At 41.4% G+C, this 13,642-nt stretch overlaps 1 protein-coding gene across 2 annotated transcripts in view; it reads left to right on the forward strand.

Annotated features, from left to right (window-relative positions):
* LOC106584141 (carboxyl-terminal PDZ ligand of neuronal nitric oxide synthase protein) overlaps positions 1-13,642 on the forward strand; it is a 241,671-nt gene that overhangs the window by 119,401 nt on the left and 108,628 nt on the right. For both annotated transcript variants that reach the window (XM_014169058.2, XM_014169057.2), the window contains exon 3: positions 11,424-11,516. In XM_014169058.2, coding sequence (XP_014024533.1) covers positions 11,424-11,516 — 93 coding nt within the window. The remainder of the gene's footprint in view (positions 1-11,423; positions 11,517-13,642) is intronic.

Genomic DNA, 13,642 nt, shown 5'->3' on the forward strand with positions numbered 1-13,642 from the left:
CGACTACAGTGACTGAAATTACTTCAACACTTAACTGTTGCTGCAGTTAGTTTCAGAACGGGTGGCAAGGAATAAGTTAGTCCTAAATATATTTAAAAAATACTTAAAGTACTGTATTTGGGACAAATTATTCACTAAACCCTAAACCTCAACTATATCTTGTAATGAATAATGTGGAAATTGAGCAAGTTGAGGTGACTAAACTACTTGGCGTAATCCTGGATTGTAAACTGTTATGGTCAAAACATGTTGATACAACAGTAGCTAAGTTGGGGAGAAGTCTGTCCATAATAAAGCACTGCTCTGCCTTCTTAACACTGTCATCAAGGCAGGTCCTACAGGCCCTATTTTTGTCACACCTTGACTACTGTTCTGTCGTGTGGTCAGGTGCCACAAAGAGGGACTTGGGACAATTACAATTGGCTCAGAAAAAGGGCAGCACGGTTGGGCCTTAAATGTACACAGGGATCTAACATTTATGATATCCATGTCTCATGGCTCAGTGGAGGAGAGATTGACTTCATCACTACTTTTTTTTAAGTGTGTTGACAAGCTGAATGCAGCGAGCTGTCTGTTTAAACTACTAGCACACAGCTTGGACACCCATGCATACCCCACAAGACATGCCACCAGAAGCCTCTTCAGAAGTCCAGAACAGACTATGGGAGGCGTACAGTACTACATAGAGCCATGACTACATGGAACTCTATTCCACATCAGGTAACTGATACAAGCAGTAGAATCAGATTTAAAAAACAGATAAAAATACACCTCATGGAACAGCAGGGACAGTGAAGAGACACACACACACACACACACACACACACACACACACAGGTACAGACACACGCATACACACACAACGCTAGCACTCCACACACAAGCACATTGAAATAATATTGTATGGTGGTATTATTCATTTTGTATTGTAGAAATGTGGTGGTGTAATAATGTTATATGATGTACTGTTTTATCTTTTGTTTTATGTGTAATGTAAGAGCCTTAATGTGTTGCTGCCCTGGAAGAGTAGTTGCTGCCCTGGTAAATGTCACAAATCACACTACATATAGAGGTGTTTTCTAATATTTGTATTTTAAAAAAATCTACTGCAATGCAATGTTTTCTAATTGTATTATTTTGTTAACAGTTGTCACAACATTTTAGTCACTAGCCCATTTTTGTAAGAAAAGTATTCGTATTAGAATTGCCCTATAGGGATAGCACCCTCAGAGAGCTGCCATTTGTTGGACAATTCAAAGAGTGTTTGGTTGAGGCATTAGGTTGCTAATAGAAGGACACAGGGAATTGCTTTCATGGACTGGCTGGACAATTTACTTTCATCATGAGCAAAAGCTATTGGTGTTCAACCCAAGTTGCAAAGAAAATGTTGTAATACAATTAATAAACACGAGACCAACAAATGGATCACTAGATTCACAGGGAATACATTACATAGAATGAAGAAGCAATATCCCAAGCCACAGCTCCATACTACTTGTCAGACATAGAGAACTGATACTGTATACTGGTTGTTGTGGTGGGATTGGTGTGAGGTGTGGGGGATCCGTGGGGGGCTTTTTACAATTTTATTCCTCATGTTTTACTCAATGGTGGGAAGAATTATGGTCCAAACTGGATGTTGGGTACTATATTTATTGAATATTATGTGCATCCTATAAATTAAAAGGGCCAATTTGGGGTCAATTAATTACCTTAATTTCACAGAGATCAAATATAAATTCATCAAAAATAATGGTGTAGGAATGCTCTCTGTTTTTAACTACAGAAACAATTTCTGAATGATCTGAGATGGTGGGTGTCATGGCTTACTGAAATGACATGGAACGACTCTATCGCTCTCTTTCTCCCTCTATTTCTCTATGTCATATGTCCTTAGTGAGATATGAGAGACGAAGAGAGAGACAAATTGAGAGAGAGACAAAAGGGAAGAGATTAAGAAAATTAGAGAAAAACAGAAAGAGAGAAAATAATGACGACATGGTAATTAATTTTTCTAGATGAATACTTCTGGAGGACTTTGTGATATTCTAACGACTCGCTATGGAAACCACTTTCGCTCTTGTAGCTCCGGTAGCCATGGACACATACCATCTCTGAGTGGGTATTGAAGGCCAAAGGCCTCTCTCTTCAAACAACATAACACAAAGGGCAATTGCACGATAACGGAATTACGCTTTGACTCAGATTTTTCACTTTAAAATGTATGCGAAACAAAAATCATTCATTTCAAAGTCTAACAAACTGTACAACTCGATGCACAAGGACTACTTTGAACAATTGACACACATTTTTACTAGAACACTTTTACTGGAAGAATTGTGCAGATGAAAAGTTTGGTAACAGAATTACAGTAAAAGCTCCCTCAGATCACATTTTCCCAAAACTCTGTTAAATATCTGCTACGAATTAAGTTTTAAAGATGTCTGCAGAAAGAATGGGGTGTCAGCTATGACATGGCGCCTTGAGTTAGAACAAAAAATATTTTGATTATTGAACTACAGTAGGTGAAGTGGATTTACAACATGTAACAGAATAACGGTATTGGAATTATATTATGAATCCGTACTATACAAAAATGCATAATTATGGTCTGAATATCATTATCATCATGGTGAAGAATCCTGAATAGGTACACAAATATCCTTATTTTGCATATTTGGGTGTTATTGTACACACTGGCTATATTGTAATGAGTTCTACCCCCAAACAAGACCACATTTGGTTGGTCCAGACTAGAGCAAATCTGAAACAATCATAGATGTCTATGTTTCACAAGTTTGGACATCACAGTATAAGCGCAGTAGAGTAGAGTACAGTATAGTACATTATACTGTACTCTACTCTAGTGTGCTCTACTGTACTGAACTCTACTGTACGGTACTGTACTTTTCTTTATTTTACTGTACTGTACCATTCTCTACTGTGCTCTGCTGTACTGTACTATGCTGTCCAAACTTGTGAAATATAGACGTCTAGGATTGCTTCAGATTTGGTCCGGCCAGGGCGGACTGACCAAATTTCAACTACTTTTCATAGTCCATGGATGTCCAGCGTCGGTTGGGTGAGGATGCTTGTCACACTAAATGGAAAGAGTGGTAGTTCTCATGGTAGGTGGCATTAACTGGAAAGAGAGAGAGAGAAGAGAGAGTGTGAGAGCGACAGAGAGAGAGAGAGAGAGAGAGACATGGAGAATGAGAGGGAAGTGTAGTCCAGACTGTTTTCAGTCTTGCTTTGAATACCATGTTGGTTCAACGTAATTCCATTGAAATTACGCGCAAACAACGTTGATTCCACCAGTGCATGCCCAGTGGGTAACTTTTTACTTATCTAATCTTCTTAGATGTCCACTAGTGCATAGGGTCTAGAACGTCCTGGTGTAGTTTGGGCAGTAGGTTGTGTTTAACAGCCAATCTGTTATTTAAAAGGGCAGATGGCAGAAGGAAGGCGTCTGGCTCCTCACTCTGTCTCAGTAAAATTATCAGGGTTTTAGATATTGGAAATTGGAGATTTCACTCTTACCTTTTCTCCCAGAGAGTCAACTCAGTCAAATTATACATTCCTCAAACCATTACCAGTTTCACTTTCTTTATTGACCTCATTCTTTCACACAGACCCACACTCAAACTCTCTCCCTCTCCCTTATTCCCCCTCTTCCTCTCTCCCGTATTCCCACTCTCTCTCAGGAGGAGAGGTGTCAGGGAGATTGATTGGTCCACCTGATGGTTCCTGGTCGATAATCCAAACTAATGCTACTTGTTAGGATTGAATTAGAGCCCTCATGGATCACTTTGGCCCCTGGGTAGTAACACACACTGCTGCTCAGGGACTGCGTGTGTGTGTCCGTGCGTGTGCGTTTGCGTGTGTGTGTGTAGGCAGGTGGGTAACGGTATTGGCCTGGCTCTGTCTGTTCTAGCTCTCCCCCCTAACAGATGGAAGGAAAGTTGGACAGCATCACACACACACACACAAGCATGCACACACACACACACCACAATTTCTCTCAAGGACTACTTCATAAAGTCTTTAAATGGGCAATCCGCAGTTACTACTGTACATGCATTTTATTTGTACTTATAAATTACTGATATACAGTATACCCATTAATATACTGTAACTTATAAATGCCTCATGAGCTTAGTTCAACTGTTGTATCCCATCAGAACCCAAGATATAAACTTGTTTTAATCCAATGTTTATAATGTAAATGTAAACAAACACTGTATTGCTTCAAAACATGGTCAAAACTATACTCATTCCTTTGAACCATATTTCTGTCTATGAACTATTTGTGAGTAGTTACATTTCTCCAGCCCGATCCCTCAGCTTTTTACTAAAACAGCGGCAGGGATACCACTTTGTCATTAATTCAAGTGCAGATTGCCCCTTTAAAGATCAAAAGCGTATGCTCTTTCATAAGGCAACTATTTCTTTAAGACCGGACCCTTCCATGCATATGCTGGCACACTGAACTAGTCAGCTAGCTGGCAGACTTCTGAAAGACACCTTTTGCAGAGTTTTACTGTCTGAGGGTGTGTGTGTGCGTGTGTACGTTTGTACGTGTGTGTGAGAGACGAAATGCAGGTAAAATATCGCATCCAACCTCTGTGAAATCTTTTATTATTATGGCGGTCATTAATGAATGGCTCTGTCATTGTTGGATGATATGAATGGTATTTGTATGTGTCTGAAAATAGCATTTGATACTGAAGATGGCATTACATTTGTCTGATAGTGTTGTTATTGCTTTGATGGATTACAGAGCAAACGTCTGGAGCCGACCTTTAGGATATAATGACCTGCTTTTCTGGCAATATGAAGGCTAAATGTTAAATGAATCAAATTCTGAGACACACACCGTATAGTATTTACATGAAAAGTATTTCTAAGGGAAGGATTCGTCTTCTAAGCCCTGTTATTTTTCACAAGATCTAATTTTTAAAATGGCAGCACAAAAATGTATGGTCTCTGGCTTTTTTTTGTTGCAGGGAGCCATTGCAGCGTTAACTGTCATAATTAGGTCAGTTTATTTGGTCCTTTCATGTGTTGTTGAACATCCCATCATCAGTAGTAAATATAGATTGGAAATTGAAAGTTAATGTGCTGTGGCGCCTCTTTACTAGCCTGCCAGACCAGACTAATTGATGTGATTGACTGATGATTGACGGATTACGCTGCATAGATGCATATACTGTATGTGCCAGCTGCCCAGTGAGAGCCATTAGATAGATACAGTCGTGAGGCCTGTGTGGTCCAGCAGTTAAAGACGCTGACCACAACACACATGTATGCTGGAGTCGGCATGGGTTCAAATCCGGCCCACTGCCCTTTGGCTCATCCTACTCCTGTCATTCCAACACTTTACTATCTCTTCAATAAACCTATAAAATTACAAAAGGAGTGGGACAGCCCCACACAAGATGCCCACACAAGCCAAACAAATATGCACATGCAGTACCCACACACATGCTCAAACACATGTACTGTCTGTATGTCTATCTCTACCCCTCTGTCTGTCTGCCTTCCTGGCTGTCTGCCTGTCAATCAATCCCAGCTGTCTGTTAGCTGCTGGCCTGGTAAAAGGTAGTGGTCAGCAGATTATTCCTCTTCCTCAGGGTTACGCAGAAGATGAGTTTCCTGGCAGGACCCAGCCTCAGAGCAGGCAGCCAGTGTTGATTGAGCACACAGTCATGCAATCTCCATAGACAAACATTGGCAGTAGAATGGCCTTACTGAAGAGCTAAGTGACTTTCAACGTTGCACCGTCATAGGATGCCACCTTTCCAACAAGTTAGTTAGTCAAGTTTCTGCCCTGCTAGAGATGCCCCAGTCAACTGTAAGTGCTGTTGTTGTGAAGTGGAAACATCTAGGAGCAACAATGGCTCAGCCGCAAAGTGTTAGGCCACACAAGATCACAGAATGGGACCGCCGAGTGCTGAAGCACGTAGCGCGTAAAAATCATCTGTCTTCGGTTGCAACACTCATTACCGAGTTTCAAATTTGCCTCTGGAAGCAATGTCACCACAATAATTGTTAGACGGGAGCTTAATGAAATGGATTTCCATCGCCGAGCAGCCACAGACAAGCCTAAGATCACCATGCGCAATGCCAAGCGTCGGCTGGAGTGGTGTAAAGTTTGCCGATATTGGATTCTGGAGCTGTGGAAACGCGTTCTTTGGAATGATGAATCACGCTTCACCATCTGGCAGTACGACGGACAAATCTGGGTTTGGCGGATGCCAGGAGAACGCTACTGGCCTCAATGAATAGTGTCAATAGAGTAAAGTTTGATGGAGGAGGAATAATGGTCTGGGGCTGTTTTTCATGGTTCAGGCTAGGCCCCTTAGTTCCAGTGCTGCTAACATTGTGGCAGCATTTTGGGGAAGGCCCTTTCCTGTTACAGCATGACAATGCCCCCGTGCACAATTTGGGGTCCATACAGAAATGTTTTGTCGAGATTGGTGTGGAAAAACTTGATGGCCTGCAAAGAGCCCTGACCTCAACCCCATCGAACACATTTGGGATGAATTGGAACGCCAACTGCTAGCCAGGCCTAATCGCCCAAAATCAGTGCCCGACTTCACTAATGCTCTTGTGGCTGAATGGAAACAAGTCCCCACAGCAATGTTCCAACATCTAGTAGAAAGCCTTCCCAGAAGAATGGAGGCTGTTATAGCAGCAAAGGGGGGACCAAATCCCCATTAATGCCCATGATTTTGGAATGAGATGTTTGACAAGCAGGCGTCCACATACTTTTGGTAATTTGTGGTAATTTGGTCATTTTATTCAAGCCTGTCTCAAAATAAAACACTTCTCATTTAAGACAAAAATATAAGATTTTTAGAAATGCACACCATTTTGGTGTCTTGTAGGAAGCAATCACTCCCCCATTGCTGACTACAAATGATCTATAACTGGGCTAATAACTCACTATCTAGAAAAGGATATGAGCAAATGTACAAATGTGCACATCGCTATATGTAGCTCTCGCTTTGATCTCAAAACAAGCACATCTACTCATAACTGCTCATGCTATAAAAACAGTCCAGTTCAAAGTGAATGGCACAGATCCATATATGGCAAAGGTCTATTTGCATATACAGTTGAAGTCGGATGGTTACATACACTTAGGTTGGAGTCATTAAAACTCGTTTTTCAACCACTCCACAAATGTTTTGTTAACAAACTATAGTTTTGGCAAGTCGGTGGAAATCTACTTTGTGCATGACACAAGTCATTTTTCCAACAATTGTTTACAGACAGATTATTTCACTTATAATTCACTGTATCACAATTCCAGTGGGTCAAAAATGTACATACACTAAGTTGACTGTGCCATTAAACAGCTTGGAAAATTCCAGAAAATAATGTCATGGCTTTAGAAGCTTCTAATTACACATAATTTGAGTCACTTGGAGGTGTACCTGTGGATATATTTCAAGGCCTACCTTCAAACTCAGTGCCTCTTTGCTTGACATCATGGGAAAATCAAAAGAAATCAGCCAAGACCTCAGAAGAAATTGTAGACCTCCACAAGTCTAATTCATCATTGGGAGCAATTTCCAAATGCCTGAAGGTACCACGTTCATCTGTACAAACAATAGTACGCAAGTATAAACACCATGGGACCCCACAGCCGTCATACCGCTCAGGAAGGAGACGCGTTCCTAGAGATGAATGTACTTTGGTGCGAAAAGTGCAAATCAATCCCAGAACAACAGCAAAAGACCTTGAGAAGATGCTGGAGAAAACAGCTACAAAAGTATCAATATCCACAGTAAAATGAGTCCTATATCAACATAACCTGAAAGGCCGCTCAGCAAGGAAGAAGCCACTGCTCCAAAACCGCCATGAAAAAGCCAGACTACGGTTTGCAACTGCACATGGGGACAAAGATCATACTTTTTGGAGAAATGTCCTCTGGTCTGATGAAACAAAAATAGAACTGTTTGGCCATAATGACCATTGTTATGTTTGGAGGAAAAGGGGGGAGGCTTGCAAGCCAAAGAACACCATCCCAACCATGAAGCACAGGGGTGGCAGCATCATATTGTGGGGGTGCTTTGCTGCAGGAGGGACTGGTGCACTTCACAAAATAGATGGCATCATGAGGCAGGAAAATGATGTGGATATATTGAAGCAACATCTCAAGATCAGTCAGGAAGTTAAAGCTTGCTCGCAAATGGGTCTTCCAAATGGACAATGACCCCAAGCATACTTCCAAAGTTGTGGCAAAATGGCTTAAGGACAACAAAGTCAAGGTATTGGAGTGGCCATCACAAAGCCCTGACTTCAATCCCATAGAATATTTTTGGGCAGAACTGAAAAAGTGTGTGCGGGCAAGGAGGCCTCTGACTCAGTTACACCAGCTCTGTCAGGTGGAATGGGCCAAAATTCACCCAGCTTTTTGTGGGAAGCTTGTGGAAGGCGAGACAAATTGTTTGACCCAAGTTAAACAATTTAAAGGCAATGCTACCAAATACTAATTGAGTGTATGTAAACTTCTGACCCACTGAGAATGTGCTGAAATAAATCTTTCCCTCTACTATTATTAGAACATTTCACATTCTTAAAATAAAGTGGTGATCCTAGCTGACCTAAAACAGGGAATTTTCACCAGGATTAAATGTCAGGAATTGTGAAAAACTGAGTTTAAATGTATTTGGCTAAGGTGTATGTAAACTTCCGACTTCAACTGTAGTCATGCCTGTCAATGCAATAGAATCCTACTCCAATGCGTTCTGCCTACAACAACATTTCTTGCATAGATAGTTTTGCATACTGAGTCTTGCATAGTTCGTTTTGTTTCGGTATGTTGCATTGAAAGTGGCTAATATCGCGTTGATTTGATCACAATTCCCACAGTAAAGGGAAACATTGGTATTGTTAACTTACGGGGAAAACTCTAGAAAGTTCAATCTAGTGCTTCTCTGCGCAGAAGAAGGCAGTCCTGGGGAGCGTGGGCATGCACAGCTTAGAGGGAACACTGATTACCGATGTGATCATGTAGCCTATCTCAAATGTTGAAATATACTTTTTTTATTATCTGAGAATTTCTTTGAGAGACTAGTCAATGTTCATATCACCTCTACCTTACCTGTCACCCTAGACCCACTTCAATTTGCTTACCGCCCCAATCGGTCCATAGACAATGCTATCGCCATCACACTGCACACTGCCCTATCCCATCTTGACAAGAGGAATACCTATGTAAGAATGCTGTTCATTGACTATAGCTCAGCATTCAACAGCATAGTACCCTCAAAGCTCATCATTAAGTTTGAGGCCCTGGATCTCAACCCCACCCTGTGCAATTGGGTCCTGGACTTCCTGACGGGCCGCCTCCAGGTGGAATTGTTAGATATTACTTGTTAGATATTGCTGCACTGCTAACCATGTGTATGTGACCAATACAATTTGATTTGATTTGAGAAGAACAACAGTGCATTAGCAGGGCAATTCAAGCAAGGCCAAAATGTGGTGATATTGTTTTGGGCCTATAGCCTACTGCATAAACCTCATTACTACAGTACTGTTTTTAATAGGTTAATGTTGCATAGGCTTACGCTTTTTAAGTAATGTAAAAAAACATCTGAACAGTATATCTCGGCTTGCATTTGGACTCAGAAAGTGATCTCGACTCAAGTAAGGTTGGTGACTACTGTTCTAAGCAAAAAACATTGCCATACAGGCTAGCTACTTCTTTCCCGCTCCTAACTAGCCAACTAAAGCTAACACACAATCACATCAAGCAGCTGAAATGACAACAAACTATGTGCACTGTCATTTGTTTTACCTTTGTTACTATTGCCATTTATTTTGAACTGTCTTTGAACTTGGCTTGCGTCCCACCTACTCAACAGCCAGTGTAATCCCGTGGCGCGATATTCAAATACCTCAAAAATGCAAAAACTTCAATTTTTCAAACATATGACTATTTTACACCATTTTAAAGACAAGACTCTCGTTAATCTAACCACACTGTCCGATTTCAAAAAGGCTTTACAACGAAAGCAAAACATTAGATTATGTCAGCAGAGTACCCAGCCAGAAATAATCAGACACCCATTTTTCAAGCTAGCATATAATGTCACATAAACCCAAACCACAGCTAAATGCAGCACTAACCTTTGATGATCTTCATCAGATGACAACCCTAGGACATTGTGTTATACAATACATGCATGTTTTGTTCAATCAAGTTAATATTTATATCAAAAAACAGCTTTTTACATTAGCATGTGACTAGCATGTGACTAGCATTCCCACCGAACACTGCCGGTGAATTTACTAAATTACTCACGATAAACGTTCACAAAAAACATAAGAATTATTTTAAGTATTATAGATACAGAACTCCTCTATGTCCGATTTTAAAATATCTTTTCGGTGAAAGCACATTTTGCAATATTCTCAGTAGATAGCCCGGCATCACAGGGCTAGCTATTTAGACACCCAGCAAGTTTAGCACTCACCAAAGTCAGATTTACTATAAGAAAAATGTTATTACCTTTGCTGTTCTTCGTCAGAATGCACTCCCAGGACTTCTACTTCAATAACAAATGTTGGTTTGGTCCCAAATAATCCATTGTTATATCCAAATAGCGGCGTTTTGTTCGTGCGTTCAAGACACTATCCGAAAGGGTAAATAAGGGTGACGAGCATGGCGCATTTCGTGACAAAAAATTCGAAATATTCCATTACCGTACTTCGAAGCATGTCAACCGATGTTTAAAATCAATTTTTATGCCATTTTTCTTGTAAAAAAGCGATAATATTCCGACCGGGAATCTGCGTTTAGGTAAACAGACAAAAGAAAATAAAGCATGGGGTCGACTCGGGCACGCGCCTAAGCCCATAGTACTCTGATCGGCCACTTGCCAAACGCGATAATGTGTTTCAGCCAGAGGCTGCCTCGATATCATTCAGCTTTTTCCCGGGCTCTGAGAGCCTATGGGAGCCGTAGGAAGTGTCACGTTATAGCAAAGATCCTCAGTCTTCAATAAAAAGAGCCAAGATGAACAACAACTTGTCAGACAGGCCACTTCCTGCATGGAATCTTCTCAGGTTTTGGCCTGCCATATGAGTTCTGTTATACTCACAGACACCATTCAAACAGTTTTAGAAACTTTAGGGTGTTTTCTATCCAAAGCCAATAATTATATGCATATTCTAGTTACTGGGCAGGAGTAGTAACCAGATTAAATCGGGTATGTTTTTTTATCCGGCCGTGTCAATACTGCCCCCTAGCCCTAACAGGTTAAGAAATCCAACATGAAATGTGTTCGCTATAGTATCCCTAACTAGCATTGAAAAGTTAATCCATTCTTCTCTAATTAAAAGTTAATCCATTTATCTCGAATTGTTATATTGTTACGAATGTTAATCAATCTTTCTTTCCACAGTATGAATTCAAAGTGAAAAACATAAAGAAGAAGAAGGTCAACATCATAGTCTCAGTGGATGGAGTGAAGGTGGCACTAAGAAAAAAGAAAAAAGTGAGTCTGTTTATAGTGAGTCTTTTATAAAAAAAATGTGCAACCTGTTAATATCTTTACATTTGTGACTGTCTGGAGCTTAGGGGCAGGGAGTAGAGTGGATGGGTGTTGTTGTTTCTAACCTCCCCTGTCAAACTGTGCCCACTCAGCCATTACTGAGTTGTGTCATATCCTGGGATTCTGTTAAGGAGTGAGTGGAATTCAAATCCTGTCACCAGCAGTGAGAGGGAATGATTAGCGAATCTGTGCCCTGCTAAATAAAGCTTCAGACATGATAGAGTGAAGGAAAGGAGTGAATATGTGCCTGGCTAAACTAATGTTTCCGACAGGGTAGAGTGGCAGAGTAGCAAATCTGTGCCCTGCTAAATAACGCTCCAGATAGGATAGAATGGAAGAGAGGAGTGAATCCGTGCCCTGATAAACAATGCATGAGACAAGGTAGAGTGCAGGAGAGGAGCAAATCCGTCCTTTGCTAAAAATGCCCCCTATTCCACTCACCCCGTCTTTCTCTCTAGGTCTACTTTTCAGTTCTACACTGAGCTAGGTTTACTATAAATCTTGCCAGTAGTTAGACTGGGATTACCTTGGGTGACCTCTCTCCTGTCTCTCAGTTTTACTACAGTTCACTATTAAAGCCAAGCTAGAAGTACAGTCATAATCCCTGGGATGCAAACAAGCATAAAGAAGCCACTGGTATTCAGCAGATGTCTCCTACTCTCTTAACGTCCTCGACCGTCCATTGTTTGGAGTCCTGTATGGAGATGTTCCTTTCTTTCCTCTCCCATCTTTTTCTCTCTCTCCTCTCTCTCCTTTCTTTCCTCTCTCCAGTGTTTTCTAAAGAGAGGACTGTACAAATCCGTTAGATACGGCTCAAGGCAGCGACTGAAGGCTATAAATTAAATCCAATTGTATAGGTCACATACCCATGTTTAGCAGATGTTATTGTGGGTGTAGCGAAATGCGTGTGCTTCTAGCTCCAACAGTGCAGTAATATCTAACAAGTAATATCTAACAATTTCACAACATATACCCAATACACAGAAATCTAAGTAAGGAATAGAATTAAGAATACATATATGGACGAGCGATGTCAGAGCGGCATGCACTAAGATATAGTAGAATAGTATAGAATGCAGTATATGCATATGAGATGAGTAATGCAAGATATGTAAACATTATCAAAGTGACTAGTGTTCCATTTCTTAAAGTGGCCAGTGATTTCTAGTCTATGTCTATAGGCAGCAGCCTCTAATATGCTAGTGGTGGCTGTTTAACAGTCTGATGGCCTTGAGATAGAAGCTGTTTTTCAGTCTCTCGGTCTCAGCTTTGATGCACCTGTACTGGCCTCGCCTTCTGGATGATAGCAGGGTGAACAGACAGTGGCTCGGGTGGTTGATGTCCTTGATGATCTTTTTGGCCTTCCTGTGACATCGGGTGCTGTAGGTGTTCTGGAGGGCGGGTAGTTTGCCCGCGGTAATGCGTTGGGCAGACCGCCCCACCCTCTGGAGAGCCTTGCGGTTGCGGGCGATGCAGTTGCCGTACCAAGCGGTGATATAGCCCGACAGGATGCTCTCAATTGTGCATCTGTAAAAGTTTGTGAGGGTTTTAGTTGCCAAGCCCACTTACCTCTATAGAAACCTGTAATGCATTTAGCTTCTGTAGAACATTTTAACAAGCCTTAACAACCTTTAACAATGGTGAGGAGCAGAGGGTGTGTGGAAGGTGGAGGGTGGCTACGAAGAGGAGGTATGTGGCCTGGATATAAATATCTCCTAGCTACATTAGCTTCCCCCTCCCTCCCTCACACTGGTTACAGGCAGGCCTTCATTGTTCTTAGTGGTCCTCCAGGGCACATCTCTAAGTTAGACCACACAAAAGGACAAGTCATGCGTGTGGTGTGTGCTGTGCATTTCTCCACTCCATCCCACTCTAAATGCCAATGGATGCTTCCATGTGCGCCGGTCTATATGATCCTCGGGGGTCCAATGGCCTATATCTCACCTCCCTACACATCCCAGCCAAAAAAAAGTCTGTGGATGTGGCTTTAATTATGCAGTCAGTGGAGTGGGAGAATGAGACCCAATACTTGAACACAAACTGCCAGCAAGTCTTCTATATCAGAGTCA

Source organism: Salmo salar, chromosome ssa23 (genome assembly GCF_905237065.1).
Source record: "Salmo salar chromosome ssa23, Ssal_v3.1, whole genome shotgun sequence".
In the NCBI taxonomy this organism is placed as follows: Eukaryota; Metazoa; Chordata; class Actinopteri; order Salmoniformes; family Salmonidae; genus Salmo; species Salmo salar.